General features: G+C 36.9%; 1 protein-coding gene across 1 annotated transcript; it reads right to left on the minus strand.

Moving 5' to 3' along the window:
- Nucleotides 1-325: 325 nt before the first annotated feature.
- Nucleotides 326-22,891, minus strand: tars1 (threonyl-tRNA synthetase 1). The gene is made up of 19 exons (XM_024275873.2): nucleotides 22,720-22,891; nucleotides 21,993-22,070; nucleotides 21,590-21,780; nucleotides 20,517-20,640; nucleotides 19,360-19,484; nucleotides 18,613-18,730; nucleotides 17,316-17,380; nucleotides 15,591-15,669; nucleotides 15,278-15,424; nucleotides 14,736-14,834; nucleotides 11,337-11,503; nucleotides 10,753-10,915; nucleotides 6,954-7,091; nucleotides 4,017-4,094; nucleotides 3,838-3,938; nucleotides 2,833-2,937; nucleotides 2,114-2,186; nucleotides 934-1,048; nucleotides 326-838 (listed from the first exon to the last, which is right to left on the minus strand). Exons 1-19 carry the CDS (start codon nucleotides 22,777-22,779, stop codon nucleotides 690-692), a joined length of 2,175 nt encoding a protein of 724 aa, XP_024131641.1. The 5' UTR covers nucleotides 22,780-22,891; the 3' UTR covers nucleotides 326-689.
- Nucleotides 22,892-24,805: the final 1,914 nt, after the last annotated feature.

The raw sequence follows: 24,805 nt of genomic DNA on the forward strand, positions 1-24,805 counted from the left end.
AGGTTTGGTTCCTAAGCTGTGTGCCGATGCATCAAAGTGTTCTTCAGTAGGACACTGAAGCTCATGTTGATCCTGGTGGTTATTGGTTGGTATGTTTGGTGATAGAGTCATGGTAAATGAGTCTGTGACTGTTGAGCGCTTTGGGCCTTCTAAGAAGGTGGAAAAGCGCTCCGTCAGGACACCCATTTACTGCTAAATCTGTTCTATATTTACCATAAATGATCGCTGTCTCCTTCATTTGTTAAAAACATTAAGCTTCTCTTTGCAGATTGTTGTTTTTGTTATAAGATCGCCTCGTTTAAATCCACAAATTCAGACACATTCCTCCAGAATACACAGTTTAATATCAAAACTGTCGCTCATGTACATTTTCCCACAGAGATGACTGAGATAGGAAGTCAGGACAGAAAAACAAACCGTTTCCCTCAGTTTAGATCATTTTGTTCAGTTGCTTTTTATTAAAAAAAAAAAAAATCTAATTTCTGATTTAAACACCTTTTATCAGCCCAGTGCAGTACAGAAGAGAGACTCATTTTAAACTAAACAGTCAAAAAAATCGACTTTGGAAGACAAAAAAAATAAAATAAAAATGACAGATTTGTTTTAGAAAGTGAATCTGCGAGGACATTTGAGGCGTCTCCATCCCTGACGAGGAGCTGACCACTACGTCTTCTGGAAGTGCTGCTGACTCAGAACTCCTCCTCTGCGTTCCGGCTCCTGGAGGCCTTCAGCCGTGTGAGGCGCTGGATGCACTCCTCCACGCTGCACTCCCCGTGGACTTTGTTGTCTCGGGTGCGAACGTTCACCGTGTTGCTCGTCTTCTCCTTCTCTCCCACGACTGTTCCCGGCAAAGTAAGACATGAAGAGAAGAAGGATCGTCAGCGGAGGGTGGAAAGAAAGACGAGCAGAAAGAAGAGCTGCGTTTTGACCGACCGAGGATGAAGTTGTACTGAGCCAACTGTGCGTTTCGGATCTTTTTGTTGAGCGTGCAGCCGGGGTCCAGGTCCACGTCAGCCATGAAGCCATTGATGTGGAACTCCTGTTTGACCTACAAACCAAAGAAAAAAGCATCTTTAAAAGCATCTATTATTGTAAAACATGAAACACTTTTAAGATTTTAAAAGAGGTCGGTTCATCCTCGATAATGTAAGAATAAAAAAAAAGAACACGAACTATAAAGTCTATCTTTCTTTACATTTAATAAAATAAGTTACATGATTACAGGAGCTAACTCCACTGCAATAGTAATAATGTGACTAGATTGTGTACATAATTAAAGAAAACGACTACAATTTAATTGTGCGAGAATTACATGTTGTTTTATTGAATTATGAAGATTATAATTAGTAAAGTTTCTTAATTGAGTATTTTACTGCTAATTATTGTATGTATTACTACATTACACAGCATTATGTTTGTTAGATCAGTGGTCCCCAACCTTTTTTAGGCTACAGACCAGTTTAATGTCAGACAATATTTTTACGGCCTGAATGAGGCTGAAGCGAGTGTCTGATTTATTATTTTTTAAACCACCAGTTTCACTCAATTTTAAATGTTTATCTTCATCTTCTGTAAAATATCTGCAGCTGCTTTAAACTATATTCGCACACTTGATATAAATTTGGCACCTAAACACATTCTGTACAGGAGATATAGCACAGAGAGAGACTGACTGACCTGATCTACAGCTAATCAGGACATATAACACAATGCAATGTGTACAACAAAAGAAATATTGCACGGAAATATCAACGAAACAGTAAAAAAGGAGGTGATATAGAGTAAGAGAACTCCGTGTATGTGCATTAAATAGAGTACAATTTGTGCTTATTCTCATATATTCGGTTCTGATTTTAAAATAGAATTGGTTGGCTCAGAGGTCTGAGTCATACTTCTGACACTCAGAACCAACCCAGAACTTTGGCTTCGGCTATAAGCCTCTTTGCAGTTTTTATTTATTTATTTTTTTAAAGGGCAACAAATTCTCACTTCTGGAGGGAAATCAAATAAATATTTGATTAGCTTTTCTAGGGTGCAACATTCTAATCAAAGCAGACATTTATTAATTTTTATTTTTAATAAAAGTCCCCCAAATGAAAAAGTTGGTTCTCACCTTCTCTGCATACTCCTCACAGGTGGGTCCCACAGGGACGAGCATCACCTGGCGGGGGGACAGCCAGAGCGGCCTGAAAGAAGAGAACGCCTCTGAGGATTTCTGCGGCTGCAGGTCAGACATGGAAAACACCTTAAAGTTCCACTATGAGGAAAATTGAGTTTTTAACATGCTCTAGTGGCTCTGATAATGGAGAGCACAAATTAGAAAACTACAGCTTAAAATGGCATTTTATGAGTATTTCTTTATTCAAATTGTGAATCAGAAGGTGAAGAGAAACTGCTGTTTGCTGCTCTGCTCCATTCTGATGCATCCACTTTTAGATTATTAGATCTATATATGTTTTCATCTGTGCTGTCATCTGGCTCTAAACTGTACGACAGGATGGCTACAGTATAGCTCGCCATTTCTGTTTCACTGATAATGTTAGGTTAGGGGTCTGAGGGCTGTAAGCTGAAGGGAGAGGGCGTTAGAAGAGAGCTCAGCAACAGGAAGGTGGGCGGGGTTGTTCCTCGCCAAAAGTCACACCCACAACTCAGAACCAAATTTCTAATAAACTAGTGTCACTCTAGTCTGCAGTAACTATGTCCAAGAAAATGACATTATATAATCATAATTAGAAGACCACAGGGAACGCTTTTCAAATAAATAAAAAATAAAATTATTTTAAGATCAAATCGGATAGTTTTTCTAACTTTTCTAATGAGATTTCTACCAACCATTTCCCGCCGTAGTTTTCCGTCAGAATGGCGATCATCCTCTCTACTGATCCCAGGATGGCTCTGTGGATGATGACCGGTCTCTTCTTGTCATCTCCATCGTGGCTACAAACACATTTAGAGAATAAATAAAACAGTCAAGATGAAAGTACTTTCAGAAAAGACTTTAAACATTTTTAAATAAGATTAAAAAAAATCCCTAATTGATAAAATAATCAATTAAATATTTGTTGATAACATCTGAATCGTTTCTGATGTAACTTAATGCTACGGTCACAAATACATTCAACACTGCGTGATGGGGAGCATCGGCATAATCTTTAAGATTAATGGCGCCGCCAGATTTATGTGAAAATCATCAGCGTGCTCACGAGTGTAGACGGCAGCAGAATGTCCCACTAATTTATACCCTCAGGCTACTGGGCGGCTGGTGGCGCTTGATATGGACAGCGGCGGTCCAGAGACATTTACACATCGTACGATCAGAGCTGCTGGAAATTCCAGCTGCCACCGATCTGTGATGGTCTGGTGACCGTCATCCTGCCTGTCACTGGACTGCTACCATGTGACCTCGAAATGTGCCCGGGCAGCCACTGACTGATGTCAACTTTCCGAGCAAAATCGTCCAGTCACCGTAAAATGTTAATGATTAAGAAAAGCCTCTCGATTACAACTGCCGCCACACATTTACCTGCAGAATGAGCTGACAAACTAGCATTTACGTCGCTGCACGGTGGCCTCAAGTATAATCATCTAAATGTTTTTTTTCATAATACGAAAATGCTAAAATGCAGGTTGAACAACCAGATTTTTTTAAAATCTTAAGGAGGTTCTGAAAAGTGTCATCAGAAAATATCAGCTCAACACGACAACAAAAGAATTAAAAAAAAGTACAAATCTGTGATTTTTGTGCATTTTTTTCAATAAAAAATCCTTGGATCCTCTCCTTCATGTGGCAGCGTTTTCATTACAGCCTCTTCAGGGACAAAAAGCAGCAGACGGTACCTGACGTAGGCCAGATTGAAGCGGATGGGGAGCTGGAAATCAAGCTGTATTGTGGCGCACTGATGGTATCGCCCGATGGCATCTTTGATCTGAATGTCGATCTGCAGACAGAACACACACGGTCGGCCGCCGTCTCCCTGCTGATTCTCTGCTAAAGCTGTGGACGTTCTGCAGCTCACCTTGGGCCCGTAGAAAGCTCCGTCTCCCGGGTTGAGGACCCATTTCTCCCCAAACTCGTTCAAGCTGTTCTCCAATTGCTGCGAAAACAAACAATTACTGCGCCTCTTAAAATATCAATGGCTGACCAGGAGGCGGGTAAATAGCGGGGTCTGTTTTCAGCCGTGACCTTTGCTTCATCTGGAACTAATCACTGAGCAGAGAAATGTTAACGCCTCAATAATACTTTATGGTTGCTTGTGAGAATTAATGAGTTGTGAGAAACACGCGGCGAGTCACTGTCGACTTTATCAGACGCCTGCGTGCGTCCGTCCTGCACATCTACAAAAAAGTATTTAATAAGCCAACATACTGCAAGTTCTTTCACTTAAACGAGGAGAGAGGCCTGTCATTTTCAGCATAGGTATACCTCAACTATGAGAGACAAAATGAGAAAAAAACATCCAGAAAATCACGTCTGATTTTTTAATGATTTTATTAGTAAAATATGGTGGAAATAAGTTTTTGGTCACCTACAAAGAATCACGATTTTTGCCTCTCCCAGACCTGTATCTTCTTCTGTAAGAGGATCCTCTGTCCTCCACTCGTTAGCTGTATTAATGACACCTGTTTGAACTCGTTATCTATATAACTGACTCCTGTTTACAACCTCAAACAGTCACATGACAAACTCCCCTATGGACAAGAACAAAGAGAAATAAAACTGTCCAGGTAGCCAATGAGCTCGAAGCCCCGCCCCCACACTAAAATAGGATCAGCTCAGCAGTGAAAACATGAAAACTGAGAACTGAAAGCAAAGAGGGAGAAACGAAAAAAAAAAATAAGTTGAAAATATTAGGGCTGGGTATCAATTATATTTTCCAGAAACTGTTCAATTCACACGAGCCTGAATCGATCCGATTCCATTTTTTTTAATTCTTCAATTCAAATTTTGAGTTTACACATTTATACACATTTGTTTAGAGATACATTAATAATCTACTATATGTTTTGAATATATTTATATCTGGTACAGTTCACATACTGTAAAATGTATTAGTGAAATAATGAGATTGTTGATACCATACAGTGATACATGGATTCTCAAACGAAGAAATTCCAACGATTGTCCTAGGGGCTTATCAGTTTGGCCACTAGGTGGCAATCGTGCTATGGCATTACACTTTACTCCAGAAGACGAAGAAAGTATGAGAAAAAAAAAATTGTGCTTTAGACCACAATTGGTTTCTTTAAAAAGATGTTCAGTTAGTCAGCAATGTATGTTTAGGTTGACCAGCGTTAGCATTAGCTGTCTTATGGGACATTTTATTACACATTAGCATCAAGCTAACTGACTTAAGCTTTATATGCCAAATCTACCTATATTTTTTTATGACTCAATCATTGATCTGCTAAGATTAAATCAATTAATTGATTTTATCAACCCAGCCTTACAAATAAACAAAATATCTTTATTTGGTAACAGTTTCAGGTTTAAATTTGTCTTTGTATTCAAATTTACATTCACAATTATTTTTTCAAATTTTCAATATCTCTTTCGTGTTTGATATATTATTGTTTCAATTTCTTTTTTAAAATTTTCATTTTTAGTTTTCAAATTTACAATTTTGTAATGAAAGTAACGAAGGAGTGGCTTCATAAGAAGCATTTCAAGCCAGTGTCCAGATCTCAACCCCATAGAAAATCTCTGGAGGGAGTTGAAGGTCCAAGTTGCCCCGCGACAGCCAAATACGTCCCTGCTCTAGAGGAGATCTACATGGAGGAATGGGCCAAAACAACAGCAACAGTTTGTGAAAACCTTGTGAAGACTTACAGAAACGCTTGACTGCTGTCATTGACAAAAAGAATACATAACAAAGTATTGAGATGAACTTTTGTTTTTGACCAAATACTTTTTAATTTACAAATACATTCTTTAAAAATGAGACAATGTGATTTTCTCGATTTGTTTTAATCATTTTGTCTCTCATAGTTGAGGTATACCCATGATGAAAATTACAGGCCTCTCTTATCTTTTTAAATGAGAGACCTAACTAAATACTGTACAAAATACCCTCAGTTTGAATGTTTTCCTCAAAAACCCAATGATGATATTGTAAAACTTCAAAAAACTGCAACACCTCTCATCAGAAAAATACAGAGCTCATCTGTCAAGCTCGAGAAGGAAAAGGGCTGACTGTACGCCCAAACAAGCTCTTACTGAAACCCACAGAGGAAAACTACACAGGACAAAGCAGAAAGAGAGTCTTCGTTGGTCAGCAGGTATAAGACTTCATAGAAATCTGATTTCTAAATGTTTTCGAGAACTTTCGACAGAACATCAAGATGGCTAATCCAGCAGCACCATAGAAAAAAAATGAAGAATGAGCTTAATATATAAGACAAGTGCTTTCCATGGCGCTGGGATCTGTGAGGCAGAAATCAATGACGGTTGTCCCTGCAGACTGTCACGCCGCTGAAAAAACTGCTGTTTATCTTGTGAAGCAACCCCGCAGTCACATTCAGCAGAAAAAGCAAGACTCAGACGCAGACTTTGTGTCTGCCAACAAACACCTTCTCATCCATTTACATTCTGCCACTTAAGATTTGTCACAATAACAATTTGCGTCCTTCACAGACGAGCGTTTGCATCCATGTTATGTTGTTCTGCAATGGCGCCTTGTTTTGCTTCCCGCGCCGATGAAAGCAGCAATCATTAAACTGCCATTAACAATAAACTCCTTCTTTTGTCAGAGTTTGTGCATTTTTAAACATAGAGCTGAGAGAGAAAAGCGTTAAACGCTTAAAGGATGAAGATTTGACAGCATCAATGCGAGGAAGACGATTTCTTTGGAGGTTTTGTTTGCCTAATGTGGAGAAACCCTGGAATCTGGAGAAATGAAGAAACTCTATATGCAGTAGATGTAGCTGAGAAGAGAAAACCAGAAGGGTCCAATCACCTTTTCCGCCTGGTCCCACATCTCTGGCTCCCCCAGAAACTTCTCTGGTCGCGTGGAAAGGTTGAGTTTGAAAGTGAAGCCAAACACGTCGTACACGGTCCGCAGGAAGTGAAGGCAACCTTTGATCTCCTCTTCAATCTGGAAGGAGACAGCATGTTGGACTAAACCGTTTGTGTTTTTTATTACAATTATTTATGCTTTTTTCTGTATAAATTCCATAAAAATTGTGTTTGAGCCAAATCCTCAAAAAACAACACAATTTTACCGTGTTATTTATTTAATAGATTTATTAAGGAATCAGTCAAAGGTTCAATTCAAACAACAAAAAATGATAAAATATAATGCATATAAAATATTTAAACCCAGCTAGCGGAAGACTCATAATAAGCATTAATGATCTTGAAAATAATTTATTATAAATGAATATTTTTTTTGCCCTTATGGAAGGGTAGAGTCCTAATTTCCTGGCAATAATGCTGGGCGATAAAGAAAAAAATGTGGATATTTTCACTTTTTCCTGAAAAAAATGACAATGTCATTGTTTACTTTTCTCTAACCTTATTTTGTTAATTAACTGAATAGTCACAAATAAGAAACATTTTATTAAAGTGAACAAATTGTTCAAGTTTCTTAGTAGAAAAAAATGTTTGCACAAAGTTCAGCAATAAAAATCAACAAATAAAAACAACAGAAGAGAAATGGTACGGTAGAAACTTTATCGTTCACACAATAGTATCATCATATCGCCCAGCACTAATGGCAACATTTGAACACATTTGTTCTATTTTTATTTTTAATTTTGAGTTACAATTTATTAAGAATATCTATTTTCTTTTCCTTTTTTAGGTGTAAAAGAAACACATGTAACATTCATGAAAATTAACACAGACAAATAAAGCAAAACTGGCTTTATTTTTTTTAACAAAGTTTTATCAAAAGCCCCCCCCAAAAAACATTTATTAAAATTTTAGTTAAATTTGAACTTTAGTGGACATTTTACAAATGTCAAGGATCAAGTTTAAAAAAATCAAGACATTTGCATTTAAATGACAAAAGCAGCTGTAAATGAACATTTTTATAAAAAAAAAAATGATCAAACATATAAATAAATGGAAGGAAATGTGATCAAAACATGATTACATTCTTTAATAAAAATATTTTTAAAAAGACTAATCGTCCTTTTGGAAAAAAAGGTAAGGAGAGTAAAAAAATAAATAAATAATCAAACTTTATCTAGAAAATAAAATGTTTGCAAAGCTAAACTGAAGAAGACAGAAACGACTCACTTCAATCTTTGACTTAAGTTTTATGATCTCTGTTTTGATCGTTTAAGTTTTGTGACTTTAATATTTGTCATAAACACATTTCAAAATGATAAACTATAAAGCCTTAATTTACGTTTGGTCATGAAGGATTCACAAACTCTCTGCTCCAACTGATTTTAGAAAGAAGACAATAATTAGCAGCTGGACTTTAACTCTCATTCATGACTGAACGTGGCTGCAAACAGAATGTCTTATTTTTAAAACTTAAAGAACTATTTTCTAAGCTCTACATGTGTGAATTTCTCCTGGCACTGACGATCTTCCCTTCTGAAAACCTCACTTGCAAATTTCCAAATCAGGATTCAGCCTTTGGAGTTTTCTCCTCAGAATATGACAGAGCATTCATCACTGACAGCATTAGCACTGTGCAGAGAGACAGTGATGTACGGAGAGCCTTCAAACCAGCACTTCATGTAAATACATTTCTGTTCCTCTCAGTAGCACTTAAAATCCTATAAATGTCAAAACTTATCAGGGATGAAATATGTCAAGAAAGTGGCTCAAAGTTGCACCATTTCAGTTCTTTGAAACACTGAAAGTATTTTAGCTAAACAAGTTAAAGTTTAACACAGATAATCTTTCGCTCTATATTTTTAGGCGTTCTCAGTGGTCTTTTAATTATGATTATGCTGATTTTAGCCAAAATCCAAAAGAATGTGTGTTTTGTGGGACGTAGTTTCTGTGGAGCAGCAGCAGTTCATCAGTTGATCTGTTACTGAAAATATGAGCATGAAAATTTCTTGACATCTGAGATTGCTGATTATTGATCTTAACAAATAACTAATGGAGTGTGGGTGATGCACCAAAGTCTACCTTCTCTGCTCCAATTCTCAAGCGTCCACTTGCAGACAAATGGATCCACTAGCGTCCTCATTTTCCTCACCTGAGCCGATATCTGGCTCAAAATGGTTCAGCTGGATAGCACAGATGTTGCTCGCTATATTTTTATTTTATTTTTTGCTAGACTAATGTTAGCTTTGGCTTGTGAGGTGCTCTAAACTATAGTGGGAGAGCGTTAAACAAAAGGTTGATAGGATATTAACAGTTACTTCTGTGTCAACAGTCCCCGCCCAAAACCCTGAGGCGACTTTGTAATGAGCTCCTTCTGTGAAGCATAAAATGTCTTAAAAAATGTATTAAAAAATGTCTTAAAAAATGTCTTGATTTTGGATAAAAACTGCAAAATCATAATTAAAAGAAATCTGGGAACGATGTTACAATAGATAAAAATATAGTTGGAGTGGGACTTTAAAGAGAAAAAAAATCCTTAATTTTTTTACAAAATCTTTTTGTTAACTTTTTATTGATTCCGATCTTTTGTTCTAAATAAAAAGGTATAAAGTTTTAGGTAAATCACTTTTAAAGAGGAATTGATTACTTATATACCCCCCTCATATTGAAAGCCTAATTTGAATATTGAATTGTCAATTGATAAATGCATTTTCAAAATGAAATGTCAAAATGCATTTGTCAATTGTCATTTGAATTATGACATTGAAAACCATGACAATTTACAATGCAATTTATTTTATTTTTATTCAATATTTTATTTTTAAAATTGTGATATTGAATTATGAATTTTCATATCGAATTGTAAGCCTGAATTGAATATTGAATTGCAAATTGAATAATGCATGATACTTTGAATTATGAGCTAAAAAAACTTCCATACAAAATAGTTTTTTATTTTCCATCAATGGTTTCACTGCATCCGAATCTGAGTAAAGTAATGAGGGTTTTTATAGTGTAGTAAATGTAATTTAATAACCAAAATTTGAACTGTAATTTTTCTATGTTACTCCATTACTGACGAAAGTAATTAAATTACAGTAATTGATTACTTTGTAATTCAACACCACCAACAGCTGGGTGTAAATGAAGACAAAGACATACATGAATTGTCATCTACATCCAAATAAACGGAGAACGTATTGTCTACATCACAAATACAATCTTGTACTGTCTACATCACAAATATGATCTTTTTCAAACTGCATTTAATTTGTCTGCTCCTGATTCACAATAGAACACTCAGAAATGCAACTTTAAGCTGAATTTTCTTAATATACGTCTTCCATCATCATAAAAAAGGCCAGAAAAACAAGCTAAAAACACCATTTTCATGGGAGTGAGTCTTTAAAGTGTTGATTATTGGAGCATGAACTTCATCACAGCAGCTTTATCTGCAGCGCAGGAGTCGACATGTCAGCGGGGAAGGCTCAGATGTTTAACTCCAGACCACCAGAAATGAGTTTTCCTCTCCAACCTGCGATTTGCAGCCTGATCAAGCTCTGCCTCCAGCAACGTCACTCAAGGCTATTTATCAACCGCGCACAGCTTTACGCTACTTTTTCCTGAAATGCAGCGCGCGGTGGTAAACCTCCAGGGTGTGAGCGCAGCTTTGATGTGTAAAGTAAATCCCTTCAGGCTACCTTTCCCATCAAAACGGTGTTTGGGGTGAGCGGGGGTCTCACCTGGTCCATGGAGCAGAAGATGTGCGCGTCGTCTTGCTGGAAGCGGCGGACGCGGGTGAGGCCGGTCAAAGCGCCTGACAGCTCGTTCCTGTGCAGAACGCCGAAATCGGCCATGCGGAGGGGCAGCTCCCTCCAGGAGCGGGGGCGGTGATCAAACATCAGGCTGATGCCAAGCAGACAAACAAGCAGCTGTCATCCTGGCGCCGGAAAAACCTGCTCTGCTTGTGCAGCAGTACTTAAAGCGACGCTTCATTTGATTAAATAATTACCAATGATTAGCTCCAGAACGACACGACATACTGCTGCGATCAAAACACCGCTATGTCAGAAACTCAAACTGGATTACCAAGCACTGAAATGTGGGCTCAGTTGTGTGTAAAATCTGAGAAACAGCTTAGAAGTTTTAAACTCCGACAGCGGTGAGACATTAATGTGTGAAACCATCGCTGCTCTACTTCTGTTTCACATCACAGCCAGTCTGTCAAAAGTGATTTATTTCTTCCCTTTCTCTACTCGCCCCCCAAAAGGGCCAAACAAGTCCACGCTTAACAAGAAAAACTCCCAGGGAGGGCCCGAACTCTCACCAGTGTCCAGGGCAGTTCATGGGCTTGAGGGCAAAGATCTCCTTCTCCACCTCGAAGGAGAACATGTTCTCGCTGTAGTGCTGCCAGTGTCCGGAGGTCACCCACAGCTTGCTGTTGTAGATGTTAGGCGTCACCACCTCCTGGAAGCCTCGGTTTCTGTACTCGCTCTGTCCAGAAAATCACAAACAGTTGATTAGTTTTCATAGAGAGACGTCACACAAACATCCACACATTCAAGAAAATGTACAAACTATTGTTTCACATACAGTTTCTGATGATCATCATTTTTGTTATGTTTGATGTGTAATAATCATTTCTAAAATACGATAATACTTCTTTTGGATAAATGGACATTTTATTTTTTGGTACATGAAGAATAATAATGATTTCTGCAATACTGTAAGAATATTTTTGATTAAAATCATGAAGAACTGTATCTTTTTATTTGATAAATATTAAGCGCTTAGACTTAAAAAGTATTATTAACTCTAAATGGGTGATAAAACCATATTATTACACCCAGATTAAAATAGATTCACCTCAGCACTGCAGCACCTCGTCTGGATGCAAAAGTTTCATAAAAGCGTCTTGAGTTGTCTGAGTTTTTGTGACGAACCGGAAAAGTCAATTAATGGAAAAAATTCTGTGAATATGTGAAACCGCAAATAAACGGAGGAACACTGTACCTGTTAGTAGATTTAAATTGGTTCTAATTTCTTGTTTTTATTGACCAAATGGTGCATTTTTTATCTATTAGTTGCAAATTATTTAGATGCTTTTATGACTGAATAATGCGCTGTTGAAAATTAACTAGCGGTAATTTCTCTTGATTTTTTTTTTTTATAAAATCATTTACTGACATAAGAGCACTTTAAATTTCATTATTAATGTGGCAATGACCAAATCAGATCAGATGATTAGGAGTAATTATCAATGAAGATGGTACATTTTATTTTAATAAATATATCATATATACTATGAATCTACTACTTTTTTGTTGTCTTAATTCTCTTGTTTTAGAATAGCGTAAAATACTTTTTTTTAAGAATAAAAAAAATAAAAATGTAAAAAAAAAGGTTTCTTTCTTCCTTGTTAGGAGTTATTTTGTAAAAACATTTTAAAATCTGTATTTAACATTGGAGTGAAAGTATTTTTAATTACTGGATGCTGAAAAGCATCATCCAGAAAATTCTGATTTTACTGATAAAGCAATAAAAGAATTCCTCTAATATCTATTCACACCAGCAGCACTCAAAATGCTGAGCATCCGTCTGGTCTTAATTGATACGTCTATTCCAGAGCAAATTTGTTCTTAAACTAAAAAACCTCATTTCTTAACACTTGAAACGTTCCCATTTAAAGGCCTTTCTCCTGACCGTTTATAATTCCAGGATTACAGAGAGAATTGAGACATTCTACAAAACTGCAGCTTTAATTTGATTAAAAATAACACAGATGCTTTGTGGCTACGTACCCCCCTCTTGTTTGCCTCTCCCAAGTGTCATTAGGTACCTTGTGATTCAGCGGGAGGCAGTGTGGGAGGAAGCGTGTGTGTGTGCACGTGTGTGTGAGAATGAAGAGCTAATGAGAGCCTCTTGTCATTATAACAACACAGAGTGAGAACAATTATGTGCAGGCTGTCATCTACCTGTGGATGCTCAGAGAGGACTTTTCTCTCAGCCTCGACTTATGTAACCGATGGGAAAAAATCCAATCAAATATAAATAAATAAACTACCGGTAGTGAAAAAGGGCTTACAGAGTAATTGTGCTGCATAGAAAGGAACATGTGTTTGGTCTACTGTTGACACCAAAAACATAGGAGTTTCCGGGTCTGAAAAACTGAGTGTACTGCAGCAAATACCAGAAGAATTCTGAGCAGCTCAGCAACAGGGGGAAAAACCACACAGAGCTGTTACTTCTTAGAAACGGTGGGTTTTTGGTGCTTAAATGAGTTCTTGAAAGCACATAAAGGTGGGGTGGGGTCGACTCTTAGATGCATCAGTTTGAACCGTTTTTAAATAATAGACCATTTTCACGTGACGTCACACAAAACGGCGAGTGTGCAGCGTGACTTCCGGTTATATATTATGTCTACGGTTTAGAACGGCAAAGCTGATTTAAAGCAATTTTATGCAAATAATGGAAGGTAACCTAACCGATTGTAAACTAAATTTGTACAATAATTATTTTATGTGTCCTGACTGGTTGTATTCGTTTTTCTCTCTTAGATCAAATGTCAGTTGTCCTCTTGCAGAATAATTACCCAAAATCATATGGATGATATTAAATGAGTCGTGGATTATTCCTCTCTGACAATCCGATTAAAGTTCGACAAAGGTTACGAGTATTTCATTGAAAGCTGCTTGTTTGATTATGAAGGTAATTAATAAGATTTTCTTCTTCTAGTATAGGCTAATGCTAATGCTAGCTTTCCACAACAGGGAGGAGATGTAGAGCTGCAGAAGATCTTTTCTGCCCAGTTAAAGTTGTTTACATATTTGTATTCACAAAATCACTAAAAACAGAACTAAAGTCAGACAATTTCAACATGTCTAACAGTAAATAAAAACTAATAACTGTTGTCTTATTTTCTGACGTAGCTCCCCTTTGTTTTTGCTCATAACCGCGTCTGATCCCTGCAGGATAAAGGTAAACAAGGATAAAAATACTTTGTAACTTTCAAAAAAAATATTTATATTAAAAGCATTCCTATTTTTACAATTACATCTTAAAATACTATGATAAACAACAAATACCTCTTATTAAAACAACTATATTTATCCTTAGGTGCATTTAAAACACACACAGCTGACATGCAGCAATATGCATCTTGGCTGCTCCTATTTCGTGTGGCCAGCATGAATTTCTATCAGTTTTTGTGCTTGATCGCACTTAAAATACGTGCAAATAACTTCAAGCAAAATAGAACCCGTTAGAATAATATCTGCTCAAATGAAAGGTCGATATTTTCAATAGAACCTCCGATAGAGAATTGATTGTGAATCAAAGAAATTATCCTTGTATATGTACTTAAAAATGCATCTCAGAGAAAGAAGAAAAGTCACTAATCAACTTTAAAGGTATTATTATTATATTTTTCAACAGAAAAATACACTAAAACTTTCAACACATCTTATCCATCAAAGCATTTGCTGTTAAAACGAAAATGGACTGAAAACTTGAGGAGGAAAATGTTCCTCCAGAGCGTCGCTTCATCATCACAGCTGCTCATAATGCAGAAACCTTTGCTGTTCATTTTCTTGAAAGATTTTTCCAGCCAAAGCGAACGTATTTGCCCCCCTATGACCCCGCCCCGCTTTCCTGGCTTCTCAAACCGTAAAGAGGAACGGAAACATCAAAGCAATTATCCGTGGAGGGTCTGACAACTTCCACTCACTCTGATGAACTCAATCAGCGTGTTGTAGATGAAGGCCCCCTTAGGCAGGAAGAAGCAGCTCCCTGGGCTCAGCTCATGGAAAAAGAAGAGGTCCTGCTCCTGCAGTTAGAAAGACAAGAAGTTTGTTAGGAAAACTCATTTACATTTTCACTCAAGTTTTAGCTATTTTATTTTTACAGGTGCTCATAACTCTGAGTTAATGGTTAAAATGAGTCACATCTTCAACTAGCTGCAGTGGAAAATCTAATTTGGTGATTTATGTTAATAGCTTCACACATAACAAAGGTGTCGTGATTTCAGTCTTTTTTTTAATCATCTTCTCAAAGCTATTCTTGGGTACAAATTAGAACGCTCCACTATTTTTTGCACTGTATTGTCTTCACACCTTAAAGAAGAAGAAAAAAAAAGCTGCCATCTTTTTTAAACATCACACATGAAGTGAAGCCACAGCTGTGTGTGCTCATCAAACACCGCAGAAATAACCCGACTCCCTAACAAGGAGACCCTCAACTCCTCGGCGTTGAAACTAAAAGTTCTCGTACCCGTCCCAGTTTGCGATGATCTCTGTTCTTGGCTTCCTCCTGAAACTTCTCCCACTCCTTCAGCATTTTGGGGTCGGGGAAAGATATTCCGTAAATCCTCTGGAGAGTTTCCATGTCTGCCTTTCCCTCCCAGTAGGTAGAGGAATTCTATAACATCACAAGTAGAAAGCGTTAGCATTCATCATGCCTCCGAGGCTGTCAGCCCCCTCCTGAGACCAGAACATGGGGGGATTGGGCTGTAAAAAAAGGGGACAAACAAACTTTGCACAAACTCTGCCGCCTGTTCTGCACAGATGATGATAAAAAGACTGACCTTATGGATTTTGAGGGCTTTGATTTTGCCGGTGTGTCTCACATGAGGCCCTCGACACAAATCAATTAAAGGACCGCACCTGAAACGAACCACATTCACAGACTTTCATTTTTAGAACTGCAAATGGAACCAGAGCACTTTTAAAGTACAAAAACATGTTTGTTTAGCTCTCAATGTTGTCTGTGGAGATGTTGGTTCATTAAAGACCCACTCTGATCATTTTTTGATCTATTTTCAAAGTGTTCCCAGTGGTCTTTTTATTATGTTTATGTCGTTTTTAGCCCCCAAAAAACTACACCTTTTTCTAGGACATGGTTTCTGCAGAATGGCAGTAGTTCATTAGAAATTCACCTCAGAGTTGTGGGTGTTGTTGAGATCCTGAAGTGCCCGCCAAGTGTATTTTCTAAATACAGTCTTTTTCGATCAGAATTTTTTCGTTTGCTCCTGATTCAAAGCAAATAAACAAAGAAATAAACATAAATGCAATTTTGAGCTTATTTTCTTTGTACATGTTCTCCATTATCAGAGAAAATGCAGCAGAAACGCATTAAAGACACCAAAAACACAACTTTAATGGGAGTGGGCCTTTAAGAACCCAATGAAAGTTATGCTTTTGCATTTTTAACATTTTGTAACATTTTCCTCATGATGGAGGACATATAAAAAAGAACTTAGACCTGCTGGTGCCAGAAAGCCAAAATCCAGACTTCTACAGAGGGAAAAAAAACGCTACTACTTAGTCATTTTATATGTCAGAAATTCTTACTCTTGTGATCCTTTTTAATATGTTCTTGAAAATCCTCTTTTTTTGTGGTATGTTTTCTTTATCTGAAGTTATTCAAGTTATAAACTGACCAAATGCCTCAATAAAAGCACCTCCAACATTTGATTGACAGGTTCTCCAGAACCTCTTTCCATTGTAATGAGTGCGGCTTTCAAACAAGCTCACTCCTGATTAGCGACAGTGGTTGCCATAAAACTGAGACCAATCACAGCTCACTAATGTTGTCGTTGTCTAAGTCCACTTAGAAAAATGGTGACTGAATTGACTTCATTTGTTGGAACTGGAGGTGAAGCATTTTCAATGACTGAAATCACATGGTTCTTCATCCAGTGATGATAATTTACCGTATCTGGATTAAAAATGCTTTTGTGAGAATTTCTTTATTCAAATTATGATGGATCAGGAGCAGATGAAAACCCGGGATTTGAAAAAGTTTAGGTTTATGACGCAGCAACTGCCGTGGGCGGGCCAAAGTCTCTTTTCCCTGCACCAACTCTGACAAATCCACTTGCAGACAAATAGATCCATTAACATCTTCATTTTCCTCGTCTGAGCTGCCATTTGGCTCAAAACTGTGCAGCTAGATAGCTGCGATGTTGCTCGCCATTTTTGCTCCACCGCTACTGTTAACTTGGGCTTGTGAGATGCTATAAGCTTGCGGGAGAGAGTGTAAAACTAATGACTGCACCACTATTCCTGCCCACAATTTAAAAGGCCGTTGGGAAGGATTTTACAATAATAAAAAAAAAAACTGACTAAACTTTATCAGTTCAGTCAATAAACAATGATGAAGCACGACCGGATTACACATCAACACTCAGTACAGCACTCAACTTAAATAAAACACCAATAAAAAAGGTAATATTTTGTTAGTTGAGAAGAATATGAGGAAAAAAAACAACATTTTAGTAATTTATTTTAAGAACGGAGCCAGGACTCACCTGTAGACCGTGGTGGTGGGGGTGGTGACCTTCTCGTTCAGAATGCGGCATTTAAACTTGTTGTACTGAAAAAGACGTCCATTTAGAATATCTGAGTTTGTTTCTAGATATGTTCTCTAACCAGAAAACAAACTCCAGAGAAAACAAAACTAAGAATGTTATTACAGTGTTAGCAGACACAAACAAACACAAATGTCTTTTTAAATGTAGATAATTATTTTTTTTATATATATATATATAGAGCCAAACTAGAATTATGTCCACTGTTTGATCTAAAAAGAGGAATTCAACTATTGATCCTGGACTGTTCACATATTATTGAGAGGAAATTGTTGTGCAGCTGAATGGAACAACAGATTTAAAAAAAATTGAATCTTAGGGAAAAGGAGAAAATCACAATCACAGAGAAAAATTGCATTTCAAGCCTAGCTTCAGGTAATTTTGAAGTCCACCTTTAAGATCAGATGAAAGATACATCAACTTTAAATATTACACTTATTTTTGAAGTTTGGTGCATACTGCTAACATTTATTTATTTTTTTATAATACTGGAAAGATTCAGAGTGGCAGACCTGAGAAATCTACAAATATATGCTTCACTAAGATTATCAGAATCAAATCTGATACAAAATATTAAAAACAAATTCTTAGCAATCCGACTTTTAAGCTTTTGTTTTATCTGAAAAGCTAAAACGGCAGTGAAATCAGAGGCTTTACAAACATTTACATTTAGTTTAGTTTGAACACCCTAGAGCTCATTTTATTTATTGAACATATGAATATCAATATACAATACACAACATGTTTTTTGTTTTTCTGTTGCATTTTTGTACTTTTTTCCTAAAGTCTAGATCCCACAGCTCAGTTTGATCCTTCAGAATCCCATTTTAGATTTAAAATTAAGACTTTATGAGAAAGGATCAAATTTATTTTTAACTAAAATGGTGAAAACAAAGATTTTTTTTTTGTAAATTGTTTAAAATAATTTCATACTTAAAAAAGAGACCAAAGAACTCAAAACCTTTTAATAATTAAAATAACATATTTAATCCAAATATACATTTTTAATATATGAGGGGATAGATGATTACATTTTACTCCAAATTTTACTAGTGACAGCTATTTATTTGTTGATTTAATCATTTTCATACTTAAATTTACCTTAGTGACTCCTTTGTTTTAATCATACTATTTTGGTTCTTTAATGGCTGCACAGTTTCATCTCATTCTCGATTTGACGTCAGAAAAGGTTCTGCACCTTCAGCAGCTCTACTTTCTCAAAAGCCTTCCTTGATACCTTGAACATTTCCAGGAGAGTTTCCTTCTTGATTTCCAGCCTCTCGAACGGCTGCTTCTCCTTGATGATTTTCTTGCACAGGTTCTCCAGACAGGGGAAGTCATTGCTGGACACGCCCCTGTGCAGAGCAGCGAGAGATGAAGACGGAAACGGCGCTTCATCTGACATCATTTTCCCACTTATTACCATGTTTCATTTGAGCACAGACTATAGCGCTCATTAAACAGTCTGCCGCTGTGTTCAAAAGGCCGTCAAGGATGAGACTTTTTCACTGAGTGGATGAACCCTTTTGTCCACCAGGAAGCTGATAACCTCTGCCAAGGATGGGCAAATACTTTAAATCCTTGGCTTTGGGGCTTTAGCAATGTCAAAATATCCTTGTAAAAAAAAAAAAAAGCTAAGAATTTCATTAGCATAAAATGACTTCATTAGGGAGCTTGTAGAATTAATTAGACAGGCTCTCCTGCAGCCTAAAGCAGGAACAAAAGCATTTAGTGCAGAGAAAGGTCAAGTGAAAAAGTTGTTTACCAGGAAATTCTCTCAAAGTTTTTAAGTTAAACATAAATTATCATTAAATGCTGTAAAATAAGAGCTAAGAGGATGTGTCAAAAGAAAAAAAAAACACACCAAAAAAATATCCAGCTAGACAGCTTATTACAGTCTTTTGTTTAGGAACAGCTAAGAATGGACAGACACGCCCTGAGGAACACCCAGGACAACGACATTGAAGACAGAGGAGAAACGTACTCGTTGTTGTCCAAAAACATGTCGTAGTAGAAGCCGCTCTCGATCGGGGGGCCGTAGCAGAGGCAGCCGCCGTACACCTTCTCCATGGCTTCACCCAGGATGTGGGCGCTGGAGTGCCAGTAAACCTTCACAACACACAACATGAATGTGAAGCTCTCCTTTATTCAACATGCAAAACATAGACATGAAATAAGGTGATAAACTGTTGTGGCGATTATTATAAGGTTTAAAGTTAGTTTTCTAAATAAATCTTCTAAATGTGATCGTCTTGAGTGAGATAAGTACAGTAAAAATATGAATCTTTGCCATTTTTTATTTCCATTTTATTCACCAACACAAAATTGTCTTTATGTGCTCCAAATGCAACAAACACAACCATGTTTCCTTCTGAATCAGCTCTGGAGTTCTCAGAAAGACCATCAAGTGGGAGAACATGAGGAAAAAGTGGATAATTTGCAGAGTAGGTGAGTCTGCAACACCAATCTTTCTTTGCCAAACTTTTATTTACGCTTGTTTGTTACCACAATGAGAATAAAAACAAAAAAGTATTGAAATTAAAACAAAACACATCAGGAGGTAGAATCAGCGGCCATTTTTGAACACAAGGATTTTACAGCAAACTTCAAATCACACACGCTTCCCCCTGTAAAGAGCATGTATGATTTTTTTCTACACTTTTCTAAAATGTCAACTTTCATACTTTAGCTTTTAGGGACTAAATCACATGAGAAGATTCCAAATAAAAAATAGGAAATGATCAAATGTAGAGAATCTATGAATGAACTTAAGCAGAACTAGATAGTTTCATATCAAGTCAGGAAGTTTTGAGTTTTTTGATTTTGCAGAGAAAAATATTCGACTCATGAATCTTCCATAATGTCATATCACTATAAACACAAATTCACAGAAGTTTTAAACCTCTGCTAACTGTGAAGCAACTTCTGAAACCCTTTGTTTACAGTGCAAACAAATAGGCTCGGGTGTGGGAGGTCACATGCTCAGACAGGATGTTGCACAGCACAAACTAAAGGATCATTCAGCTTAAAAAAGTCTCTAAAAATTATGCTGTCTGATGAATCTGACACTCAAGCTTTCATTCATTTGCTGTCAGCAAGTCTGGGAGAAACTAGAAAACAAAGTAAAGAAACCAGACTCACAGCTTGTGCTTCCTCGTCATCAAACTTGAGCAGCTGAAGGCTGCAGTTGTCTTCCAAAGGCCTGTCCAGGTCCCACACACTGTTGTTTACTTTGGCAATAACTGTGTTGTCGGCCAGACCTTGACTGAAGCACAAAAATACTCTGCGTTAACATTTCATTTTAAATTCCTTTCAAAAAAGGAGAAAGTAAAGAAGGTAAAGTGACATTTTAATGTTGAACAATTTCTCATTTACAACAACGACTTCAGTACGCATCAGCAACACAGAAACAGCACAACAGAGCAATAAAAACATGACATTTTCTCACATCAATAATTTAAATATTTTCAATAAAACATCTACAGGAGGCACCAAGTTAATGATTACAATAAAAAGACAGTTTAAGTTTAGTTTAAGTTAATAATTTAAAAATTTGAATTTTGACAACTTCTAGAGTAAACCAACTATCATTATGACTAACAGACCCATCTGTTGTACAGTTGCGATCAAATACTGTTCATGTCAGTAGAGCCCTAACACCACAAAAGAAAAAATAATAAATACACATTTCAGAAAATCTATTACGTTTGTAACACTTTAGACGAGGTGCTGCAAAACACTCAATATAATGTTGACAAAGATAGTTAATACATTTGTTAATCTTGTAAGCAGCAAATTAACATGGGCTTTGTAGACTATAATCTCTTTAGATGTTAATAATTCTTACTAAGTATGTAAATAAACTTTATTTGGCTTAATGTACTAATAAATGGCTTACTAAGACCCTTTAAACACATCACTAATGCTTGTTAATTAATCGTATTATAAAGTTTTACCATTTAATCCTTCCCCATAGACAAAATTTTATTTGAACAGTTTAGAGCATATTTTTATTATTCTGACGAAGCTCTCAATTTAAATAATTTATTATCCAAAATGTAGTTTTTACAAACATTGATGCAATGAAGCCGAAAAATGCACTTGAGTGAAGCCTTATAAATAAAGCTAAATGTTTTGTTTTTTTAAAGTTAAGTTTGTCTCACTTTATTTTTTTCCCGTACAACACATCTGTATGTAATCCTCTCCACACTGACCTGATTCCACATGCTAGCTGGTACGGTGTGGTCTTCCAGGACTCCGCCTCCAACACCTTCCCGTCAGGAAGGGTCACCTTAATGGGTCTGCTGTCCTTTGTGGCTCTCTCAGCAATCAGAGCGTCATGTTCAGCTTTAAGCTTTGCGTACAAAGACAGACGCTCGTCGATGTACTGAGGCGGTGGTGACAACTGGACAGAAACAGATTGAACATTATAGAAACAATGTAACAAAGAAAAAGAAAAAAACTTTAACGTTACAATTAAATATGATGCTTGTGCACATCCGGAAAAACAAAAAATCCCACCTCAAAAAAACAATTTTTTTTCTCCTTCAGTTTATTGACTGAAAAACATTATTCAAAAACAAGTAAACAGTCTGAACACCTAAGTTGATTTCTCACCTCAGACCTGCCAGCAGAATCCCCAGCAGTATTTTTGGCTTTTTTCTTCCCATCTTTTTTCTCATTGCCAGCTCCTCCCTAAAATTACCCAAAACAAGTTATTTAGTTGATTATTCATTTAATCCAAAAACTGTTTCCATGTTTTCATAATCCACGATAAAGGAAACATCAATATTGTTAAACCCCAAAACAAACAATAGCTTTAAGACAAGTCTTTCACCAGACTTTTAAGGCACATTTCAGACAATTTGGGGGGGGTCAAACAAGTATTTTCTTTTAAGATTGTGAATGAAAAACTACAACATTCTAGGGTTGTTTGTATGCCGATTTAGAGAGGGCACAAATTAGTTCACAAAAGTCACAAACGTAACGTTATAGGTGTGTAAATTACCTGATAAAAATGAAAAACAATAAAACGTAAAGAAATTTGGACTGAGTTTGGCTGAGGATTTTGGATCCATGTGAGCCTTGGCAACGTCACTAAAGCTATAAAGACAACTGTTCTTAACCAACAAAAGTAAGATGTAACATCAAGAAGTCAAACAAAACAAGGCAAAGTAGTTTATCTAATCGGAAATTACTTAAAACTAACTAATACACTCGAATTAACCGGCTAGCTAAAACTGTAGTCTTGCTGGTAGCTAGCTAACTAACAGCAGCGTGGCTAGCTGACAGACGGGTTGAATAAAGCTAAAAACAAGAACAGGTTTCATGTCCAAAGTCTCGCCTTTTTGCCCGCGTCCACTTGCATCTCACTCATTTTCTCCACCACTGTTTGGTCAGCCATAAGAGGAAGATTGACGCGGAACTTTCAGGGCTAACTTGTGCAGTCTGGTGTGTGTATGTGTGTGTGCTGTCGGGAGCTAGCAGGACGCCGGGAAGGCTGATGACGTTACCCGGATATTCTGATGCAACCTTGCAGGCGGGTGCTTTGCAGTTATCCTGAAATGTGAAAACTATTTAAATTTTTTCCTTAGTTATCAATCTTATTATTTTTTTAATTTATGAACTCAAGTAAAAAATAAAAATATTTAAAAAAAAGGCATTATAAATGTTAATGGTGTAATGTTTCTTTTTCACCGCTAGGAACCGCAATTCTGGAGGTCGAGTTCTTCCCTGGTCCGATATGTAAATCTCAACAGGTTCTTATACAGTCTATGGTTGAGAGCCCAAAAGCAACTCAAGGAGGATAAACATCTATAGAAAGTCATGACAGATAGCTGAGTAATGAAGTAAATGGATAATCAAAGATACAGTAAGTAACCTCAACTTATGTTTTTGAAAATAAGTGGCCCACACATTTTATGACAAAGTGCTACAGGAAGCTAAATTTGTAGATTCTAAGAAAAATGTTGATGTATGGCGAATTCTTCCCTTCTCCCTATCCTCTTTTCTTTCCCCTTCATGAAAAAATATGAAAAAACAGTGTTTCATATTTCAGACGTCACTTTCGTTCAATGACATCACTAATGACCACCGATCATCTAGCGTTAGCACAGAGCTTCCAGCACTTGAATATACATAACAACATAAATGTTATTATTTTAAAAAGATCATGCTACATCAAAAAGTCATTACTTACATTTAAATGTAAACTACTGTGGTTCAGAGTACATCCACGTGAAGAAAAGCGCTTCTCAGCGCGACTCGGTTTACCCTCCGTGTGGAGGGGGAAATTTAAAAAATACATTTTCTGGACATGACTTGCACTTAAACTGCCCCTTCAAATGGAGGGGAAGGGAAGAACTCGGATCGGGCCTATGTGCCAACTTTTGAATAACAAAGATATTTAAATATGCATCAATACGGGAAGAAAAGCAACATCAAATCCATGAAACTACTACGTCAAAAAGGGGAAACCCCGCTGTCGTCAGCGTGTACATCATGCTAATATGCTACAAAGAATGGACGTTTAGACGGTTATAAATTATGTTTATAAGGGAAGAAAGCACCATCACAGCACTACACAAGACAGATGAATGGAATTCTTGTTGTCATTGTTGGCAGATGGAAGATGAAGGGAAGTGAAAAGCCTGAAGTACACTGGTCCGTCTCACAATCATTAGTTTAGATAATTGACAGTATATAGAGATGGACAGGACAGCTGTGACATCACCTATAGAAAATGCCTTACCTCCGGCTCCAACAAAATGAAGCCAATTCTGTCACCATTTTACCGCCAAATGAGGAATGCCATTTGGAGCCAATCAACAGTGATTGGTCTGAATCGGTCTGAGTCATGTTTCTAGGGCAACTACTGCTGCCAATCACTAGTAAGCTTGTTTGAAGTTCACGCCCATTTCACTGAAAGCGAGATTGGGAGAATCTGTCATTCAAACGTTTTAGGTGGGGCCAGCGGGCACCACATTCTTTTACCGAGGCATCTGATTTGCCAGTTTATACTGTACTTGTACTGTATAACTTACGATAAAGAAAAAATATAATTAAAACAATAGGATTAGTATGAAGATTCTAAGAAAGTAGTTATTCTGACAACGAGAATGACTAAGTAAGCGGTTTATTTCTCAATAATAGTCTGGGATTTTGGCATCTTGGAGCCAGAAGGTACTTTCTATTTGGAATGTGAAGGAGTGGGGGTCAATCTATCTAGTTCTCATATACTGTCAATGGTTTGCATTGTCTGTGTTGTGTCTATGGTCTGACTCCCCTCTCCCTGGCTTCCAGAGGAGTGGTTTGTCCTGCCACCCTACGTCTAGTAGTTCATCCTGCTCTCTTCGCTCACTGAGCACTTGTGAAATGCAAGTTTTATGTAATAAATTATGTTGTTTTTTTAATCGATAACGTGCTTCATC

Source organism: Oryzias melastigma, linkage group LG9 (assembly GCF_002922805.2).
Source record: "Oryzias melastigma strain HK-1 linkage group LG9, ASM292280v2, whole genome shotgun sequence".
NCBI classification, from domain to species: Eukaryota; Metazoa; Chordata; class Actinopteri; order Beloniformes; family Adrianichthyidae; genus Oryzias; species Oryzias melastigma.